We start from the raw sequence: 23,632 nt of genomic DNA on the forward strand, positions 1-23,632 counted from the left end.
GATGCAGATGATGTATAAATTAAGATGTGAGGGATGAGAATGGTTTCGTTTTCTTGAAAGGTGGCTTAGCTTTCAAAAGTTTGGGAAACATTGACTTAACAGATCGCTTTCCCTATGTTCCCATTCAGGAAAGCATTGTACAACAATACAAAGATGTTTATATTGATCAATAAACCCAGACATGTACGTCCTGCCTCTCACACAGAATGTATACCAAACATTGAATGTGCTTCAGTCTAATGTAAAAAAAAAAAAAACCCTGTAATTTTCACTAGCTATATACAATATTTCCTAATCCTCCCACTCCCAGGGAACATTACTAAACAATATTTTAAAAAATGTCTTCACCTTTCAAAGCACAAGGCAATGAAACCTGCCTCTTTGACACAGGTAAGTCATTTAATTTAGAAAGATGTACAAAACAGCCTTTTCATTTACAGACCCAAGTCATTTTATGGGACAGAAATAGTTCAGCTCCACACTGTACTGAAATGTCAGAACACTTAATAAGTCAAGTGAAGACATAAGGTGCCAGAAGCTACTGTTATAGACACAATCTCATTTTCCAAGTCTTCCATCATTTCTTTCAAGACACTCAAATGTTTTTTCTTCCCTCAAGGTCTCTTTTCACATCGGTAAATGTTACTCTTCGATTGACACGTTCTTACCCATGCAGTTCCACGAAAAATCAGTATAGATGTGGTGGAGGGGAAAATATCCTGGTAGTTAGTAGGAACTAAACTAATTAGTAAATTAAAAATAACCCTCAAACAGCTATATCTATACAACACTGTGGATCTCCATCTTCCAAAGAGTCTGGCACAACAACTAACTCCCTCCATGTCTTTTGGACATGTGCGCGCGCGCGCACACACACACACACACACACACACACAGAGAGCTATTTCAATCACCCAGAAGTCAGGAAATTCTGTTAACGTTTCACCCAACCTTAACTCTTCCCCACAGTGCATAACAACATCCTAGGGGTTGGTTTTATTAAAAAAGGAACTCAAAACGAAACAACTCAAAATACAATCGAAGCCTTTTCTCTATTCTTGGCTACTTTCAGCTCACAACTTAGGTCTTCTCTTTCTCTTGTGCGACTCCCATCTCCCTTATATTCGGACAGGGTGAGGAGCACTTGTAACAGTCAATGAAACATGCAACATTTTCTAGCAGGATCATCACCTGGTAACAGAGAAGGATTCTCAGGCATACACTGCCAGCCAGCAAGCACCTATTGAAGACCATTATGTTCCCATCTGTTGAGGGTTCAAAACTAGCATCCAGCAACTGATACAACCACCAACCCAGGTCACAGATAAGAGGTGAACATTAAAATTCCTGAGCTTTTACATCTGTGTGTAAACTCCATTCTAGTAACATTTCCAAAATCCAACCAGTAAAAACAAAAAACCGTGAAGGATATCCAAAATTAAAATGACAACAGTAGTAAATAGTTCACTACAGCATGCAAGAGGGTCAAATCAATAAATGAAGAGCAGAGTACTATCTGCCAGACCTGCATAGGAAATGGAAAAAAGGAAGAGGAAACCCAACAAGAATAGAGAGTCAATTAAGACTTGCAGGAAAAAGGTAAGAGGAGAAAAATTGGAGGATGAGTTAAGAACAGGAAGAGCTTTTACAATGATAATTGGGGGAAGGGTAATACTAGACAGAAAATAAAAATAATACTTAGAATTTATATATTGCTTTTCATCAGTAGATCACAGTGCACCTCACAGGAAGTAGGTGTCATTATTCCTATTTTACAGATAAATAAGTAGGTTCATTAATAAATTAGGATTCTGAAATGGATTCCTGAACTGCTTTTCAATGCCTGAGCTATGCACAGATCTATTAGCTTAACTCCGGCCTTGCTCCACCCTGGTAAAATATGGAGGATATTCTTGATTAGACGCTTTAGAACTTTCTGGTGAAATCTCCATTTCCACACTTTTTAAAAATGCACAATGACAAAGATATGGCCCCCAGAAAACTATCTGTTCTGGGCATCTCAGTACCAAAAGATAGACAAATTGAAGCAAGTGCAGGGAAGAGCAACAATAGTTATTTAAGGTCTGGAGAACTCACTCGAAGAGGGATTGAAAGATTAGGTATAATTTGAGAGACATAAGATCTTAGATATTTGAAGGATGTAGGCACCAAGGAGGGAGAGAAATTCATTAGGTGGTATGAAAGGGTATAAAACAGGATTTCATTCTGTTCAAGGAAAAATTAGTGTAACTAACCAGACGGAAGGATAATCAATTCCAATAGTAAGATGTATATAACTATAGGAAAGGTTTCCAAAAAAGTGTCAGAAGCACCACTCCGGAGGACACTTAAAAACTACACAAGATAAAGCACTAGGAAATAGTAACATGCACAAAACTACACTAATACAGCATTAAAATTGGACAGTCAAAGCCACATATGGTAAGGAAAGGCAAACGTTAAGGTTCTACTGCTAACCCGACTGTGTAGCACTTTCTGCATTTTTCATGGTATATATTTTACAACAAGACAGTAATATATTAACGTAAATATTTAACTGGAAAAAAAGAATTGAAACTACTGCATATGCTCAAAACAGATGAATTACTACTTATGACATCTTAAATTGCATACTGTCCAGCTACACATTTTTCTGGGACTGCAATATTGTAGTAATGTTTTTCAGTAGCATTGTTATTCAGATCTTCGTTTCTTAAAAAAAGAAAAATATGAATAGCTCTTACCTAATGTTAGGATTTAAATACTCTCAATTAGGGGTCAGATTTGAGGAGGGAGCAGAGCTACACTACTGACAATCCCAAAGTGGTTGGACGTTTCTAACAGAATGAATAGGACACACAGACACATGCACGGTGGGTGACGGAACTAATAGAAGCTGAGCCAATAAAAGAAATTGTATCACCCACCTTGTGTCTCGGATCCTTGGACCAAGCACAGCTATAACTACACTGCAAATAGTACGAAATAGTAAATGCTAACATTTAAATTGCCCTCCCTGGACTTCAGAGTTAGCATGCCACTGAGGAGAATGGAGATGACCTTCGACTCCTCCACAAGGAACACTTAATGTCCTCTTCACCAAGAGGTAGGAAGATTCTGGGGAGCATGGACACACAGAGTCTGAAAGGCTTGGTGCCATGTCTCTTGCTCCTGCTTGGTCCTTTGCTGCCAAACTGACATGAGAGGGGTCATGCCACAAAAATGGCAATACAGTGCAAAGTTGCAGTAATTTTTGTGCAGTTTTTCCACTGTGCTGTGGTTGCCCCCTAAAGGAAGGGTTGAGGGATGGGAGAAGGTCCTAGAGCAGCTCTAGACAGAGAAAAAACCTCATAGGCAACACGTCTCTGCTAATGCTTCAGAGAGAACAGAAGTCCCAGAACAGGTATGAAGGCAGCTGCCAGGCTTAGTACACAGACTGCCCTACACCTTTTCTGGATTCTCCAGAAGTGTGCATGCCCTGCTTTTTCTGGATTCTCCAGGAGTGTGCATGCCCTGCCTTTTCTGGATTCTCCAGGGGGTGGCAGGGGCGGAAAGAGGGTGTGTCTCTATCGGAAAGCAAACTTATCCAAACACCTCTTTTCCTCCCACCAACAAATAATATAGGGAAAACGCTGAAGGCTGCTTTCCAGATTTCTCCAGCCTTCAGTGGCCCCTCTCTGGAGATGCAAAAGCTAGAGGAGCAGGCAGCCAATGAGTTCCCCACCTTCCCAGGGGCGGTGGGGTCGGGCTTCAGCCTGAGGTGGCAGGCTCCAGCCATGGGGCTTTGGGCTACATTCCCCAAGCTCACCACCCCTCCCATCATCTCTGGCCCTGCTTCATTCCCTGCTGCCCCATTGCCCCTGGTTCCCGCTGCCTCTGTACCCACCTCCCCATCCAGGGCTCAATTTGTCCCCATAATTGCCAGGGCTGAGTAAGTCTGCTGTGAAAAGTGACATTTGTGTGTTTGTTAATATCACTTTTCACAGCAGACTTAGTAGCTAGCAAGTCTTTAAAAAAAATAAAATAAAAAGGCAACCAAAAAAGCAAAAGAAACAATAAGAAACAAAGACAAGAACATGCAAAATGTGTTTCTATTCTGTTTAGGTCCAGTAAAAAGTAAAAACAAGAGTTGGTGGCCGCACTCTGAGGCCACCAAAAAATTTGTTGCGAGAACCCCTGCATCAGATTACTCTCACAGTTTTACTCCCGCTGTAAAGCACAAACCCGTGCAAAGACAACAAAAAAAATAGGTACCCTCAAGTCAGGTTGGTTCTGTTCTTTCAGTAATATAAGCTGTCTGCAAATAGGGAGACCACACACTTCATCTTACCTTGGGGTGCATCCTTTTGAATAAAGGGCAAGAAGGAAAAAAACAAATAGCTTTCACAGCCACAAGCAAGTTGAATATGGTTGAAATGCACGGTGAAGAACATTCTTCTTGTGTTACGCATTCAAGGGGACATCACTGTTTGGTTTTAAAACAAAAACAGCAACATTTCTCATAATAAAGGTTCCTTTTTGCAATATTTCCCCACACATGCGCTGATGGAAGAACAGCTTAGACTACAGAATCCTGTTTATTTAGTAACGACACTTCCAGTCTTAGTCCAAAATCACACCAATCATTCTTAAATGAATAGCATATTAATAGTTTAAATATGAATGACTAGTCATTTTAAGAATCAAAGACATTACTAACATGAAAAAATGGGCCTTTGATTTATACATTACACTTCACCCCCCCCACCCCCAAAACAGCAATTATTTTAAGACTTGTCTCTATAATAGTCATTTTAAAACTGCATATAAAAAGGAAATTATAGTATATCACAGATTCAAGTAAAGATTTTAAGAGAAGTGGCAAAAATGCTTCTTTTTGAACCTATAAAGTTAAACAGATTCTTATTACCAATAATGCTCTAGCCACTTATTCATTTTTTAATGCAGTGAGGCCACACTTGAAAAATTCTAGTCTTTGGTTTCCTGCTGATCTGAACATGTATTCAAGATTCCTGTGTAGCCAAGTCAACAAAAATCAAATAATTGGGTTGGAAGCCTGGGAATAGTTTTCATTAAATTTGTAACATTCATTGAATGCGTGTTGCACAGGACATGTCCTATATCACCTGCTTTCCAGGAAATGTATACCAGGGTTTGTGGAGAAGCTATTGCAAAATACACATACAAAACTGGCAGTCAGTTGCTATACTGTAAGTTTCTCATATAGTGCACTGATTGGTGATGTGATCGAATACAGAGTGGGCAGTGTAGGATTTTAGTGAGACTTCTGTGCATTAGTTAGCAGAAGTTGAAGAAATGGCCGGCTAGCCTGCGGGATTCTTTTTTATATATTATTTAAAAACACCAGTTCTGTATCCAGTCTACTATGAGTAGTATTTCTGCTTGTAAATTAAGGCTAGAGCCTGCATTCCTTATTCAGGAGCTATTCCCATCACTATTAACTGGAGTTACCCCCATGTAATGATGGTGCAACCAAGCCTCTCATTTTCAAACTGATTCACACTGGATCTGGATCAGAATCTAACAGATTAAAAAAAATCCCCCCAAACCAAAAATCCCTGAGTTGTCACTTACATGCATTTGTGCTAGAGGATGTATGAAAAAAGGATAAAGTAATAATGTAACCAACTTTAAAAAAAAAAAAGCATATACCAGTATGTGCATATATTTTTATATGCATATGTCCATACAAAAATTCTATGAAGGGTTATAACACAAAGGAAAGATGTAAATTTAACACACAAACTCCTCAGTGCCATTAACTGAGAACCAGTGCTTTCTCTTCATCCTCCCTGTAAAAATAAAAAGAAGGATGCAGTACACATTGGCACATCAGAAAAGAGAGCACAGATGTGCATTCTCAGGCATGTTCACAATTTTCCTGAACAAGCAGCCATTTTCCTACATGATTACCATTTTCTAACACAAAGTGCAAGGCAGACAGTTCCATGTAAGCGCTTAGAAATGGGAGGAACAATCAAAGACACCACTGCATAAGACTGTCATTTGGAGGAAAACATTTCTCCACGGCACTTCCAAAATGGCACTCTTCATCACGCTTGTTGGAACAGATCTACTCCACTCAACTTTTACAGGTATGAGGTCTAATCTTGCATAAGGAACAATACACAGAGGAGGGATGGTTTCCCACTTTCTCCCCACCCCCCAGACAAACAGAGCCAGGACATTTTTGTGTTTTCCCTGAATGCTGTGGAGGTGCCTCACATCCTGTGACTTGGAAATGGTTATGAACCTTCCCCGGCTGCAATTTAAACAGTGGCGAATCACCTTCAAAGCAAAACACCTAACTGCACTTAAAACAACTGTCTAACATTTTTGATGTTTTCATCCTTCAGTTTGGTCTCCATTTCCTTGTTACGGATTAGGTTATCTCCCATGAGGTGGTCACTCCTGGGGGCTACTTTCAGCAGCAGAAGGGAGGAGGCAATGTAAAGGAGGTGTTCTGTATCTTAGCCACTAGACATTGGTGCACAGGAAGGGAACTTTATTACCACTGTTTGTTCCCCATCCACGGATCCTCTTGGTGCCAAGAGCACCTGAAGTAGATATAAATCCATTAGATTTAAAACAACCACTGTTACGTTGTCTGCCCACAGAAACAGCACCAGTAGGCCCATTGGTGAGTACTGGCTGCATATCGGACACTGAAAGACATCTCCAACTCCAGTAGCCTCCCTTTCCCCCCTCCTCACATGAATCCTTTATGTACCACGCTTGTCATTCCATCATTATAAATGCCCTCCAGCCCTGTCATTTCCTCTCCGGCTGTGCAACTGGTGAACTTGGTCTAAAGAGGACATTAAAGATTCCACACAGAACAAATAAATGTACCAGCTGTAGAAGGCTAAGCTGGGACACTCTTTATGCTTCCTTCTCCTACTCCCATTGAGAACAGATAGACCAACAGCAGCATAAAGGAGCTTATACCCAGTATTTACAAGTATGACAAAGCACCACTATGTAGTGGCCCACAGCTAATTTACTTTGAAAGGGACATTAAATTTTTGAGGAAAAACACCCCCAAACAATCTGACTTGAGAATGATCCAATCTGAATTTTTTTCTTTTTGTATTCTAAGCATGTATCATTTCTATAACCAATTCAACCCCCCACAAAACATTTCTAACAAAAAAACAGTGAACATCTTTATTAACTTAAAGCCAGTGCATGAACGTGATCTCTTGCCAAAAGGTTAGGAAAACACTTCCACACTGCCAGGTAGAGATTGATATTTTGAAGCTGCAGTGTGAAAAAATAAGTTCCTGTCTCCAAAACACATGAGATAGGTTGAGAAAACCTACAGCACAGATGGAATATTCTTCTCAGCATGCTAAGCCAGCTCAAACTTCACAAGTCACAAAATGACAGTAATAAGACATTACTGCTGTATATAACAAAGCCAATAGGGGAATCACCACCCATTATTACCTGTGGGTGTCAGTGTAGTAAGCCAGAAAAATTGAGAACAATGAGGGAATGGAAGCAGAAAAAAAAATAGATTACAAGACTAGTGTCTCCTTAATCAACTAAAAGATCATCTTGAGTGAAATATATATTTGTCTTAAAAGACCAGAGATATTTCAGATTGTAACATGTATTTCATATAAAGTTAGCTTTTGGCTTTGGAAAACAACCATTAGTCTATAAAAGCAATGCAATCTGCAAAAGAATGACATGCACCTTCCCTAAAGGGGAAATTTACACAGATCTCACCTTGTCACTGTCATCATTACAAATGTGGTCTTGATGGATTGACTGGCATTGGAAGGAAGCTCCAGTACTACCTACAAGAGAAAAGGGGAGGGGGAACAAAGGAAAAAAAATAATTAGAATTTGAAACCCAATCCCTAGGAATACTAAAAATAAACACAGACAAGTGTAGGAGCCAGAAATTTTTTTTTACACAGCAGAGAGATTTAGCTGCCAAACATCTATGTCAGACAGCTCTTGTATTTAATTCTGATGATGGGATAAGCAGCAGAGACATTTTTCACTATGTGCCAGAGATATCTTCTCCAAGACTTTTTTAAACATTTAAACAGAACAAAATTAGTACTTGTTCATTAATCCAAAACAAACATATGCCATAAAGCAGCAAAATACACACGCCAAACATAAGTCAAGAACAGCTACACACATAGTGTTAAGGTAGTGTCCTCCACTACTAGGTAATCCAGTTATTAACACAATGGGTAGTTAACCCTTTGGGGAAGAGATATACTCCTTCCTTTTGTTAAGACAAACAACTTAGAATAGCTAGGACCAAGAGGCAGAGAGAATGCTCATTTTGTTGATAATATTCTTGTTCAGGTTGGAATTTCCCCCCCCCCAAAAGCTTTGTGCAAGTCTTTGCTACCCATGTTCTTGTATGTGGCAGGCTATGGTGCAGATCAACCCTGGCAAGGGCTTAGTAGTGCAAGACCACAAGACTTGTTTATAAGAAGGATGGCAGCTACTGGTTCACCCTAATACGCCTTTATGTGCATAAAAAAAACCTTAAATCCTTTTACAGTACAAGCTACATTTTGTAAAGTCTTATTTATGTCATACATTTGTTTCCTCCCTGAAAGGGACACAGTAACATCCCCACTAAAGCAATCTGGCCTAGCAAATTGAAAGAAGAGACTCTGCTGATGTTCCCTTTTTATTTTTTGGAGTTTAACAAAGCCAAATTAAAATATGCAACACAGTGGCTGACAAGACGCAAACCCAATTTTATTTTAAACATTGCTCTAACTTACAAGCCCACAAGCACATATTCATTTTGCAAATACAAATGAAGGTTGTCAGTTACCTTCTTAGCAAACCAAGGGTAACCCTTTCCCTTCCATTCTCTTTTCTACCATCCCTAGAGTGACATCATTCTAGTATGCCTCACCCAGACATTTATTTATTTAAGGTAAAAGGATTTTATTCTATCAGAACATACCATATTACAGTACCAAAATATTCTCTTTCTGATCACTGACCTAGGAAAAAGTTTGTAAAGTTTACTAGCCCCAAAATGATTTGTTCTGGTGCAGGTAAGTGTTTTATTTCTCACATCAGCCCATTCAGATTACTGCCTTGACTTTTCCTCCTGTCATTTTCAATTCCAAAATGATTTTAGCAGCAGTTTTCACTGCTGGTGTTAAGAGATACATGCTTTATACCACTGGAAAACTGGGACTCTCAGCTACACTGGGATGGCACAGATGAGTGGTTTTTACTTTTTAGCAGTTGCAATCTGAAGAACTGCAGAGTCAAGTTAGAAACAAATTAGGCAAAAACCCAAGCTGGTAACCAGAATTATTAGAGGCCTGAAACAGTTATCAACTATCATGCAAACGAATACATGTACTGAGCCTGCATGTCATGTAACAATGGACAAAAATTGCTTTTCCCCAACATGGAGCAAGAAACGTTATTAAACTACAGAAAAATCTCATCTGTAAGCTATGCTGTCTTTGCTTCCTGGGCAGAACCTCTGCCCAGAACTTCGTTCAGCCCTTCTTCTCCCACTGTAGTTTTGAAGGACAGTGCACAGATTCCCACTTTGAAAGCCTACTCCAAGCTATAAGCCATTTCACAACCATAGTGTTTAATAGAGGTTTGAAGTCTACACTCTGCTCCAGCCATAAGACGACCCCTCTGAAAGCTTGTAAGCCTGCTTAACAAATACAGGAAGGTAGCCAGAAGTAACTTCTACTGCAAGACCTCTCTAAACACCTACCTCTCCTGTTATCACTTTTTCAGAATACCCATCTTATTTTTGTGTGCATCACTCTTCATTACCATAACTATTTTATTTACTTTTGCTTAAACATATACAGTATTTAATTGCATTCACAAGAGTTTTCACATTACATTAAGAAAAACAAGAAATTTCCATGAAGAGGAAAAAGCAGACAGAAGAAGAGTTAGTCCCTCTCCCACTCCTTCACCCACACTCTTAAACAAAGCAGAATATGTTCTTGTAACTTATGCTGCTGTGCACCCAGAATATATAATGGTCTGTATTTCCACAGCAATTGCTACTGCTATTATGCCACAAGAATTTTAATGACTCGGGGGGGGGAGGTTTCCTTTTTTACTGTTTTTACATATTCTCCTTTTCTTATGATCTAGCAAAGAGTATGGAAAAAGCAGTGTGGTATTATATAGCCACTACCCTAACTGTGGATGAAAATAGTTGAGCCCTACCCAATACTTGGCCTCTGGATGTTGTTCATTGATGGAACACAGCCAATTCCCATCGTTTTAGGCTTGAATCACACCACTTTCAGACTATCCAACTTTACCACAGCTACTGGGAAACAGTTCATGTCATGGCTGCATATAAATACTGGCCCGGGGATTTCCAAGTTTCATAACATTTTCAGTTTTGCTGTCCAGAAGATTAAAGCTTCACATGCTGGCTGAATTCAATTAATCTAGACAAACTTCAAAGTATGCTTCCTCACCACCTAAAACACTCTTTTCTTCTAACAAGTGTTCTTATACCACCACCACCACCAAACAAAACAAAACCTAACATTCTTGCAAGAAACCAAACTACATCCACAAGAAAATTCTGCTAACATGCCAATCTCACCTTATTTATAGAAATAAAGTAGCCTGACTGTGTTCTGAAAAGCATTGTTAAACATTTGTCCAAAAACGTCATATGCTTATAATTTCTCTTTTCCACATTTGTTTGTTCTCTTTTAAAATTGACATATTTCGTAAGTTAACACTGTGCATCAAAAGCTATACAGTAAACTTTAAATACACTCAGTAGAACAGCAGAACTACTTTTAATGCATTATATACACAAATATATTTTAAAAAACGTGCTGTAAAGCAGGCAAGCTCCAGGTTTGTACTCAGTTCTTAAGTCTAGAAAGCAATTTACTTAGCTTCATTTTTATACTCAAGTAGGGCTGTCAATTAATCACAGTTAAGTCACAAGACTAACTCAAAAAATTAATCGTGATTAAAAATTTATTTGCAATGAATCGCACTTGTAACAATAAATTGAAATTTATTAAATATTTTTGGAAGTTTTTCTACATTTTCAATATTTATTTCAATTACAACACAATAGAAAGTACACAGTGCTCACTTAATATTATTTTTTATTACAAATATATGTACCGTAAAAATGATAAACAAAAGAAATAGTATTTTTCAATTTACCTCATACAAATACTGAAGCGCAATCTCTAACATGAAAGTGTAACTTACAAATGCAGATTTTTTTTGGTGACATAACCGCACTCAAAAACAAAACAGTGTAAAACTTTAGAACCTACAAGTCCACTAAGTCCTACTTCTTATTCTGCCAATCGCTAAGACAAGTTTGTTTACATTGATGGGAGATACTGCTGCCTGCTTCTTATTTACAGTGTCACCTGAAAGTGAGAACAGGCGTTCGCATGGCACCGTTGTAGCCAGCGTTGCAAGGTATTTACATGACAGATATGCTAAACATTCGTATGCCTCTTCATGCTTCGGCCAGAGAACATGCTTCCATGCTGATGATGTTCATTAAAAAAAATAATGCGTCAATTAAGTTTCTGACTGTACTCTTTGGGGGAGAACTGTATGCCTCCTGCACTGTTTTACCCACATTCTGCATATATTTCATGTTATAGCAGTCTCGGATGATAACCCAGCACATGTTCGTTTTAAGAACACTTTCACAGCAGATTTGACAAAACACAAAGAAGGTGAGATTACTAAAAATAGTCACAGCACTCGACACAAGGTTTAAGAATCTGAAGTGCCGTCCAAAATTTGAGAGGGATGAGGTGTGGAGCATGTTGTAAGAAGTTTTAAAGAAGCAACACTCAGATGCGGAAACTACAGAACCCCAACCACCAAAAAAGAAAATCAACCTTCTGCTCGTGGCATCTAACTCAGATGATGAAAATGAACATGCATCAATCCGTACTGCTTTGAATCGTTATCAAGCAGAACCCATCATCAGCATGGAAGCATGTCCTCTGGAATGATGGTTGAAGCATGAAGGGACATGCAAATCTTTAGCGCATCTGGCACTTAACTATCTTGCAACGCCGGCTACAACAGTGCCACGCAAACGCCTGTTCTCACTTACAGGTGACATTATAAACAAGCAGCAGGAAGCACTATCTCCTGCAAATTGTAACCAACCTTGTTTGTCTGAGTGATTGGCTGAACAAGAAGTAGGACTGCATGGACTTGTAGGCTCTAAAGTTTTACATTGTTTTATTTTTGAATGCAGGTGTTGTTTTTTTTTGGTACATAATTCTACATTTGTAAAATCAACTTTCATTATAAAGATATTGTGCTACAGTACTTGTTTTAGGTGAATTGAAACTGAATTCCTTTTATCATTTTTATAGTATATATATTTGTAATAAAAAATAAATATAAAGTGAGCATATATAAAATATAAAGTAAACTTTGTATTCTGTGTTGTAATTGAAATTAATAATTTGAAAATGTAGTAAACATCCAAAAATATTTAAAATAAATGGTATTCTATTATTTTTTTTAAGTATCAGAGGGGTAGCCGTGTGAGTCTGGATCTGTAAAAAGCAACAAAGAGTCCTGTGGCACCTTATAGACTAACAGATGTATTGGAGCATAAGCTTTTGTGGATGAATACCCACTTTGTCAGACGCATCTGACGAAGTGGGTATTCACCCACAAAAGCTTATGCTCCAATATATCTGTTAGTCTATAAGGTGCCACAGGACTCTTTGTTGCTATTATTTTTTAATCGCTTGACAGCCCTATATTCAAATTAAAATTAAGACCCTGATTTGGCTACTTGATCCAAGCTGATAGCCTCTTATATCTCAGCAAATCCAGTTGCAGGATATCAAAGGCTGAGTTTGTTGGTATGAAATTTTACTTTGCTAATGAATGTTATTTTATTCAGGTTTCTTGAGCATCCAAATGAGTTACAAAGATCTCACCTGAAAATATCATCTCTTAATTTTCAAATAAAAAAAAATGCAGCAAAGCCTGTTGAGCATTTTACACACACACACACTTCCAACAAGTTGGAATGTGCACATGGTCCAGGGAATATTTTCCTGCAAGACTGAAACACACGTGTACACAAACTAGTTTCAGGAAGGGAGAACTGTTCAGAGGTAGAATGGTAGTCACGTTTTTAAATAATCCTGTAATTTTCTCTCCCAAAATTTACTGAAAAAAAAAAAGGGGGGGGGGGAAATCTGCTGAATCCTTGTTATTTTGCAAAAAATTATAGTTCTACCATATCTAAATTATTTATTTGATACAGACTAAACAGCACATAAATTTAATTAATAACCATTAAACCCAGATAAAAGGGTCAAAGCATACTTTTTTTTGGCTTGAGCTTACAAAGTTGGCACCGGTTACCTTTTGGAGATGGGAAGGGAGGGGCAGTTGGTTCTCAGAATCCAAATTAAAAACATGACTCAGCTGCAAGAGCCTATTTAAGACTATTAGCATCTGTGCTCACAAGCAGGGTCTGATGTGATCCTAAATTCACACTCCTTGTTGATAATATTGTGCCCTGTTTAGGTGATATGGATGAAATAAGAGTACAGCCTTATTTAAGAACGCAAGAAATTCACCTCCATATATTCAAGTGTCATATATATGCTGAACGTGACACACAAAATCAAGTAATATTTATTGTTTTTAGTGCTTATGTACAGGGGAACCGGTCGCGCAGGGAACAGACAATGGCATAAAGAGCCTTCCAGCTTTAGGCTCATAGTTATGGACCGTGAATTTGGTAGGGCCCTTTCACAGTCACAGGATTTAAATATAATAAATTTAATGATTTCAGATATTTAAATCTAAAATTTCAGTGTTGTAATTGTAGGGGTCCTGACCCCAAAAAGAAATTGGGAGGGAGTTACAAGGTTACTGCAGAGGGGGTTGCAGTACTGCTATACTTACTTCTGTGCTGCTGCTGGAGAGAGGTGGCTGCTGGCTGGGATCCCATCTCTGAAGGCAAAGCCATCGCCAGCAGCAATGCAGAAGTAAGGATGCCATGGTATGGTATTGGCATCCCTACGACTGCACTGCTGCGCCTTCAGAGCTGGGCGCCCGGCCAACAGCTGCCGCTTTGCAGTCGCCCTGCTCTGAAGGCAGTGCAGAAGTAAGGGTGTCAATACTGTGACTTCCCAAAAATAACCTTGTGACACCCCTGCAACCCCCATTAAGGTCAGAACCCCGAATTTGAGAAAAGCTGGTTTCCCCTGTGAAATATGTATAGGATAAAAGCACACAAAAGATCAGATTTCAGGGTGTGGAGACCAGATTTCACTGTCTGTGACACGGTTTTCATGGCCATGAATTTGATAGGGCCCTACTCATAGTTCTTGTTGAGCCTAGGCTGGCAACCACTCTGAGGGTGATTTGGCGGCTGGTGTAAAGTGAGTTAGTGGTTTCAGTCTAGTTCTTAGAGGATGTGTGTTCATACTGCAAAGCCCACCGAGAAAACCTGGCCCCCTTGTTGGCAAGGTCGTTTAGATGTGGACTAAGCAGGTCAGGGTGAATACACATCACATGGCAATTGCAGTGAAGCTGGCACTCCTGCTGTCCATATGACTCCAATTTCATAGCTAGGAGACTTCAATTTCCAGAGCTGACAATCTAGCTTAATGAGCATATTTATGTTTACTCTTTTAAATAACTACACAAGCCACTATTTTCAGAGGCTGCGTGACAGAAGTTCCTACCTGGCCAGGTCTAAGACATGGAATATCCTTTTCCATTAGATTTTTCAATATTAAAATGAAATTTTTATTGTATGTATGATTACTCTGGCCTTACATGTTTAATTATTTAGAATTTTTCTATTTTATATGCATGCATATATACCATCACACACAATATCACTTGGCATGCTGAACTCTACTCTCCCCCACACCCTTCCCCCGATAACCTCCTAGCCAACCTCTCAAATATTTTCATAAGTTGACATACAAGTACTATCACAGTCTCAGCCCAAATATATATGTGCCATGCTGCCCAGTATGGAATCATCATGTAACAAAAGACCCTCATAAGAACGGCCATCCTGGGTCAGACCAAAGGTCCATCTAGCCCAATATCCTATTTTCCGACAGTGGCCAGAGGGAATGAACAGAACAGGGAATCATCAAGCGATCCATCCCGTTGCTCATTGCCAGCTTCTGGCAAACAGAGGCTAGGGACACCATCCCTGCCCATCTCCTGGCTAGTAGCCATTTATGGACCTATACAGTTCTTTTTTGAACCCTGTTAAACCTTGGCCTTCACAACATCCTCTGGCAGAGTTCCACAGGCTGACTGTGCGTTGTGTGAAGTCCTTCCTTTTGTTTGTTTTAAACCTGCTGTCTATTAATTTCATTTGGTGATTCCTAGTTCTTATGTTATGAGGAGGAGTAAATAACACTTCCTTATATACTTTCTCCACACCACTCATGATTTTATAGACCTCTATCATATCCCCCCTTAGTTGTCTCTTTTCCAAGCTGAAAAGTCCCAGTTTTATTACTCTCTCCTCATTCCATACCCCTAATCATTTTTGTTGACCCTTTCTGAATCTTTTCCAATTCCAATATATCTTTTTTGAGATGGGGCGATCACAACTGCACACAGTATTCAAGATGTCGATGTACCATGGATTTATATAGAGGCAATACAATATTTGCTGTCTTATTATCTATCTCGTTCTTAAATGATTCCCAACATTGTTCACTTTTTTGACTGCCGCTGCACATTGAGTAGATGCTTTCAGAGAACTATCCACAATGACTCCAAGGTCTCTTTCTTGGGATCTAAATTAGCTGTTACCACTCATCATTTTATACGTATTGTTGGGATTATGTTTTCCAATGTGCATTACTTTGCATTTAGCAACACTGAATTTCATCTGCCATTTTGTTGCCGTCACCCAGTTTTGTGAAATCGCTTTGTAACTCTTCGCAGTCAGCTTTGGACTTTACTAGTAGCCTGCAAATGTTGCCACTTCACTGTTTACTCCTTTTTCTTTGATAAATGGATATGTGCAAATGGACAGAGCTAAGAGTGCTGTGGGAAACTTGGCACTAAGTAGCCTGGCTTTCTTGAAATTCCATTTACACATACACTTTTGTACTACCATGTATTATGTATTGATATAATTTGTGGTCTGGAGACTTGCCTCTCCTCCTCCTTTTGAGGCATATTCTTGCAAATCAACAATTTCAGAAAAGTAATAGTCAAAATATATATATGTATGTGTGCGCGCGCGTGTATGTGTGTGTATAAGATCCTGCTGGAAAAGCCTCTCTTCTGCCAAAAGTAGGTTGGATTGCTTGGAATTTCAGAGCACAAGCTTTAGCCAGTGCACCTGTGCATCATGATCCATTATTTCCATCTCCTCTGCTCACCTCATTCTAAGAGGTACATTTTGTTTGCAAACCTGTCCAGTGTCTGCAGTGTTGTGCTGATATAATTCCAAATGTGAATTGATTCAGTTAAGAACCAGGCCTACCTGTGTATTTCATTTAAGAGCAGTTAGTCACAGGTACAGTTCCAAGGTACAGGACTGTGACACTACTGGAACATTTCAGAAATCTCATATGCAAGATCAACATAAAAAACGCACTAGCCAAGGCCAGGTAGAAGGGGCATCATAAATCCTTGTTTGCTTGCTGCACATGCATCACAGGAATCCAGAGACTGAGGGATTCATCCAAATGCACTTGAAGGGTTAAATAAATTCTGAAGCCAGGGAGCAATACTATAGTCATGGATGTATGACAGCCAAAGCAAGCTCACTAGAATTCTACTGAAGACAAGCAATTATCACTGCTGCAAAAGGCCCACAGGTTTTCCTATTTTCCATTTCCTAGTGCCTCAGAAACTGGCCCTGGTGACTCTCAGAACATATATAGCACTTCATGTTAGTTACAGATGAGATTAAATGCACTTGGAAAATTCCTATAAACCACACAACTCTGGTGCACTGAAAACAACATTCTAATATCCCTAATATCAGTGAGAAAGACTATTTAACAGAAGCTTTTATAGCTCAGAGCACCAAGGGGTGGGGAGGCAGGGTAAAAGTAGAGAAGGAGAAAAGTAGGAAGAGAACAATCTAGTCACCATAAGCCTCTATGGTAAATCTGTTTTTAACCAAGAGGCAAACCACAAACACCATTCCCAAGCTACATAAAAGTTTGCTTTGGTTCCCCCCCCGGTAACATTGTATTTGCAACTTCTGCTGCCTGCAAACAAGTCCTGTGGCTGCAGTTCGTCCGGCAGAGATGAGAAACGCGCGTGCACACACAATAGGAATGTTACTGCTAATCATACATTAAACTTACTGTGCCATTTATTTTATGACTGGTGATAAAAACATGGGAGGATGCAGAAGAGAGTTTAAGTGATAATTCATAGTAGCCCTTAATTATCTTAATCTTCCCTCCTAGATGGCAGAGCATGTCCACCCCAGACAAGTGAGAAAACATTGCACGTTAAATGCAGAGTCCTAGGAAATAAGAAAACTAAGAGGACAAGAAGCAAATGTTCTAACACATGCAGTACTCAAGAGTAGTCGAAGTTTCTCCCATGAAAAAAAGTCACCTTTCACTAGAAGTACATGCTATGTTGAGAAACAGCTGCAAAAAGCACTGGTACACTAGTAAATCAACGACCTGATCATTTCGTTCAGCTGGAAAAGTTTAATAATTGCAGTTTCATGCACATGTAATTTACTAACAAAACAGCAATTCTTGACAGGACGGGGAGCACAGTCTGATATTTATTGTCTGCACACAGAATTAAGAATAAAAAGCTACGGTATGTTGGTGTTTCACTTAGGTGAAAGTCATATCCATGTAATAATTTGCAAAGTTATGTGGTAAACTGCATCATAAATTTATCATTTACTTCTGACCAACTCATCTTCCAAGGGCGACGACTCCTCACATTCCAAACCTTTGGCTACATCGACTCTGGGACTAGACATACCCGCCTCGAATAGACATATTCACACTAGCTCTTGCTGAGCTAACATGCCAAAAAAGAACAATGTGACATGGACAGCAGCGAGCAACCCTCCCAGCCTGGACAGAGAGACTCATGCTAGCAAGGCTCGAGATAGCACACTACAATTACCAGTGTGGACATGGCAGCTCTGGCAGACTCAGGACAGCCACCCGAGCTCAGACTCAGGAGGTTGAGGGGGCTTGAGAGCCGAAGTTGCCACACAAGCCACAATGCCCACACTGCTATTTTTAGCACGCTAGCTTCAGCGGAGCTAGCGCGAGTCCATCTACCCGGGCTGGGAGGCTCACCTGCTATGTCAACACACCCAAGGAGTCCAGAGATGCCAACTTCAACGATTTTACTGTCTCACCTTGCAAAATCTGGTGTTTTTCTTAAAGACCTAGCAAGTGATTTTATTACCTCAGAATCACAGCTGTCATTAAAAAAATTAAAAAATAAAGTAAGTTTCTGGCCCATATGCTTGCAAAGAAAAGTTTGAAAACATGATGTGAGTGTATGCTAAAGGTTCCAAAACAAGAAGGCAAAGGAAAGGAACCAACATTTATTTCTGTTTAAACATCTCACTATTTTAAGCCAGTTTCATGATTTTTTGTGGGGCCTGACTCCATTTTTCAGCACTTTAGGTTGGCAGTACTGAAAGTCACAACGTAATTATATAAAAAGTTACTTTAGGTCATTTTAGGGGTTTCTACATTTTATTAGTTATAACTGTTCTCCCGTATAATCAGACTCATAATAGCGAAGGCTCTCTGATCTTTATAGGAAATGGAAAATGAAAAATAGCAACAAAAATGTTTCTATACTTTTAACATTTCTAAAATGTGTTTGGTAAAGTATGTGGCAAACAAAGAACACATGGGTGTGGTGTGGGTATAAAAGGTTTTCTTGGCACCCATTTGAGATAAGCTGCATTACTCACTTTCAGCAAAACCACAAGTGCGTTATAGGGCCATCCCAAATTCATGCAATTAAAACTACCACAGTATAATGAATTCCTTTATTTACCTCTTCCGTCATCAGGCTCAGTTTTGTGGCTATTTCACCTTGGGTACGAACAATATTAAATTAATGGCAAAAACACTAATATCCCCTTAGGGCAATGCAAAAATAACATGGCTCCCAATGTGATCTTATAAATACGGATAAAGCTTAGCCTTAGGGCTGGTCTACACTAGGGGAGGGAGGCCGATGTAAGATACGCAACTTCAGCTATGCTATTCTTGTAGCTGAAGTTGACATATCTTATTTCGACTTATCTCCCGTCCTCATGGCGCAGGATCGACGGGCGTGGCTCCCGTCGACTCCGCTTCTGCCTCTCACCCTAGAGGAGTTCCGGAGTCGACGGGAGTGCGGCAGGGATTGATTTATCGTGTCTAGATGAGACACAATACATCGATCCTCAATAGATCGATCGCTAGCTGCCGATTCGGCAGGTAGTGTGGACGTACCCTTAGTGTTCACAGACACAAATTTGTTCAAGTCAAAGTTGTGTCTGCTTATACCAGGGCTACATTTGGCCTAACAGATATACAAGTATGTTCAAAGCTGCGAATTCAAGTTACAATAGGAGATGCTTTTTTGGCCACATCTGTACATTTAAATCTTAGCAAAGCTGTTTTGGATTTTTCATTACTGGGGAATGGTGGCTGGTACTGCTCCTTAAATTCTTAGCTACGGCGGACAAGAAACCCCTCAACAGTAGTACATTCCTCTGGGCTCCCCAACATCATTATGTAGTGACAGCAAAGCTGGTTGCTGGAGGAAAAGGAAAAAAAAATCAATACTTGTGACAGGCTGGCTGTGAGAGTCTGTTGCTGGATGTTCTCAATGGGAAACCTGACATTTAACACTGACAATCCTGCTTATTGGAAAGGGATTAAAATTCAGTATGAAGAAAGCTGTATCCATTTCTTCCTGCTTGCTAGGTGAAGAAATCTTTGCTGTTACTTTCAATTTACAAATAAACATTTTCTCACAGATGGAATATTTGCAGCATGTAACCTGTAAATGAAATTAAAGGTGAAAAACAAAATCTATTTACAAATAATTATCTCATGGTTTTATAGTTCTGGAGACATTTACATGAAAGCAGAATCTTAGCTTCTTGAGAGTTCATCTGCTCCTGCAGTTTATCCCCCATCTGAAGTCATAATCCACTGTCTAATTACGACATCACAACCAGTTGCTGGGAAGGTAACATGAATTCAGTTAAGGAACAGCCAGCAGGAGCAGATTAACGACTGAAAAACAAGATATTTTCATACAAGTGTCCTTGTACAAAAAAGGGACTACAGAAAATATGACTTGCCAGCAGAATTCTTTCCAAAGCTCTGGTTTTTCTGTTTTTGTTTTTTAACTTACAGAGCTGCACAAATACGCCTGCTGCTTGACAGTATAGATCAAGTCCCTGCCCAGATGAGTTCCCAGTCTCAGTAAAATGGAGAGTAGGCAAAGCCAACCCCCCTCGGCAGGGGGATAGGGAAAGGGCAATATAACATGGCAGTTGTTTGCAAGACTAAATGCATGTAACTTGATTATCCTCTAGTTATATCAGGTACTGTTAATAAGCTACATGGAAGTGGGTATTTGAGAAACACCTAGGAGAAAAGATGCCTGTTAAATATTCAAACACCCCTTCAATGAAGGGAGGAGAAAGCTCATGTTCCACATCTCGGAGATCTCTACCAAGTCCTCCAGTAAAACAAAAAAACCCACACTTGACATCCATGATAACTAAGTTTAAGATTCTGTCACAGGTATTTTTAGTAAAAATCAGGGACAGGTTGCAGGCAATAAACAAACATTCACAGAAACCCGCAACCTGTCCCTGACTTTTACTAAAAATATCAGGGGAGGGGACAAGCAGAGCACTGTCAGGAGCCCGCAGCTGCTCTAGCCCTGCGGCTCCAGTGACCCTGGGCTGGCTACCGGTCAGCTGTTCAGGCGGCCCCAGGGGGCACTGCTGCTGCTCCAGCAACACCAGGGCTCACTGCCGCAGCTGCTCCAGCCCCAAGGGTGCTGACCCAACCTCAGCTGCTGCCTCAGCCCCGCCCCAGTAGTAGTCCCGGAAAGTCACAGAATCCAGGACCACAGTGACAGAATCATAACTATAAAGAAAAAAAACCAAGTAGAACCAAGTGCTTCTCTTTAGTTTTTTCCTCTCATGCCTTCAAGCAGCAAAAAGGAACAACAATTTTTTTCCTGAGCAAGTCATCTTTAAATCTACATATTCCAATCAAGTTTCTCAGGGATGAAGTGTAGAGGGAGATGATGAAAGGCTAAATTATCCTTGGGGGGAAACACCCCAAATGCTGTCTGGAGGGTTTTTTATGATTGCGATAGAAACCACCAGATCCGAGACATTCAGTGTCAAGGTGAACATGAACACACACTTCGTAATTCAACTCACTGTGAAAAGTGGGGGAGGGGAGAGAAGAGATAATTTCATTGTTCGCTTTAGATTGAAGCATCAATTCTAATCTTTCATTTCCTGTCTGCTATTGTCAAGTAACAACTGAAAAACAATTTTGTCCTTAAATTACATAACTATTGGTTTTCCAGTCCCCAGGGTAAACTTACGTTTAGGCTTATGTAAACACATACTGAGACTTAAAAGCATAATTTTCTACTCAGTTAACTATTTTACTTACTTCAGTAGAGAAAGGATTTATGATTTGTCAACAAAATGCTTATTTTGACAAGAATATATATATTTGAAAGTTGTATATTTCCCCCAATCCAACTATATTGTGTGAAATGAATTTTCTTCTGACTCATCCCACTGAAAAGGAAGCATTTCATTGCAAGAATCAAGTGCCATCCTTATTGGCTCGTCAGGACATGATTCCATGAGTCATATCAATCCAACTGTTGTGCGCACACATTGGTCCAAGTGCTTAGTATTGTTGCAACTTTTTTTTTTTTTAAAGTAAGAGAAAAATTGCATAGTCAAAGTTTCAAAATGAAAACATTTTCACTTTAAAAGAAGTCCAAAATATCTTGAATCCCTTGTTCTCGTTCATTTAGACGCCAAAACCTTTAATTCTAATATAGATAACTATATATTATACAGAACTTTCTTTTAACTTTGGACTTTGAATTAATCTCCATGGCACTTTTAATAGGCAAGCTAAAAGTCATGGAAAAGTGGGGTTTATAGAGAAGGTGCTGACATGAAGAACAGAGTTACCAAGAAAAGGAACAGAAGTACTTGTAGTATCTTAGAGAGCAACAAATTTATTTGAGCATAAGCTTTCGTGGGCTACAGCCCACTTCATCAGATGCAACCAAGCTTTTTAACTCCTTGCCCCAGGGCTCAAGGCTTTTTGGCTATCACACCAGGGACAGAATGAATCTGAGAGGCCTTTATATAAAAACTACAGAGAGCAAAAAATGATGAGACAAAGTTCAGTTAAATCATTTTTTAAATTTATACTGGTGCTTTGAGTTTTTAGATGCCTGGTCATGGAGGACATGTTTTTTGTGGGTGAGACATGCATTGCCCATCTAAAACCCTTGTGCACCACTCTGACAGTCTATCCATGACGAATTCATAAGTGTGCTGCCCATCTTTAAGTAATGGAAGGGTGCACAGACCATTCCCTCTACAAGTGTATTTTTGAAAAATACTATCTAGTGGCCACAGCAGGAGAACAAATCAGAGAGGGAAATCAGATATCAGATGCAAAGCAATTTTCAAATGTTTGCCAAAAAAGTACAGCTCTTTGGAAAACCCAGGGTTGGAATGACCAAGAAATGTTGGTCCATTTAAAAATACCTACATGATCACACTTGAAGGGAACTACCAGGAGCAGAGCCTATGGCAAACCTCAGACCTTTTCCAGACACTAGTACTGTCTTCCCATTGTGCCCGTTAAGGTTCTATAGCAAAAGGGAAGAAAAAATAAAAAGTAACAAAATATGTGCAAGGTCAAAGATGGCCACATGTACCCCATCTACACTGTGCCAATTGATGGACTGGCTATCCTGCAAGCTCGCCTGTACCCTCTTTCATCCAGCACAACGGTGCAGACACTGGACAGGGTTGCAAACACAATGCACTGAAAATGTACCTCTTAGAATGAGGTGAGCAGAGGAGATGGAAATAATGGATCATGATGCACAGGTGCGCTGGCTAAAGCTTGTGCTCTGAGACTCCAAGCAATCCAACCTAATTTTGGCAGAAGAGATGCTTTTCCAGCAGGATCTTATTTCTCTCTCTCTCTCACACACACACTTTTCTGAAATTGTTGATTTGCAAGAATATGCCTCAAGAGGAGGAGGAGAGGCAAGTCTGAAACTAGCTCAGTGGGGGTTTCTCTCACTCAGGAGTGAGGTCAGCAGGGAAGGAACCCAAAGAAGGACCTCAGCAGCTTCACACTTCCCATACCACTAAATAGTTTTGGATGGTGATAGCAGCTTAGTGAGAACTGGGGGCTCGATCCTTGGGTCTGGACTGACAGGAAAGGGGGAAATCTGGTTTAAACTCACCTTTGTGGTGCAAATCCTAATGCAGCTGAGGGTCAGCTCAGTCCTTAGCACAACTGAGCAAGCAGCCTCTGGCCTGTTCTAAGTTACACTGGCTGACAGCACCCCA

At 39.8% G+C, this 23,632-nt stretch overlaps 1 protein-coding gene across 2 annotated transcripts in view; it reads right to left on the bottom strand.

The window, feature by feature from the left end:
- The window catches only part of RNF38 (ring finger protein 38), a 194,306-nt gene that overhangs the window by 89,473 nt on the left and 81,201 nt on the right, over positions 1–23,632 (bottom strand). For both annotated transcript variants that reach the window (XM_039544538.1, XM_039544536.1), the window contains one exon: positions 7,756–7,826. In XM_039544538.1, coding sequence (XP_039400472.1) covers positions 7,756–7,826 — 71 coding nt within the window. Of the gene's footprint in view, positions 1–7,755; positions 7,827–23,632 lie in introns of those variants that run through there.

The sequence above is a fragment of the Mauremys reevesii genome, linkage group 6, assembly GCF_016161935.1.
Source record: "Mauremys reevesii isolate NIE-2019 linkage group 6, ASM1616193v1, whole genome shotgun sequence".
NCBI lineage: Eukaryota > Metazoa > Chordata > Testudines > Geoemydidae > Mauremys > Mauremys reevesii.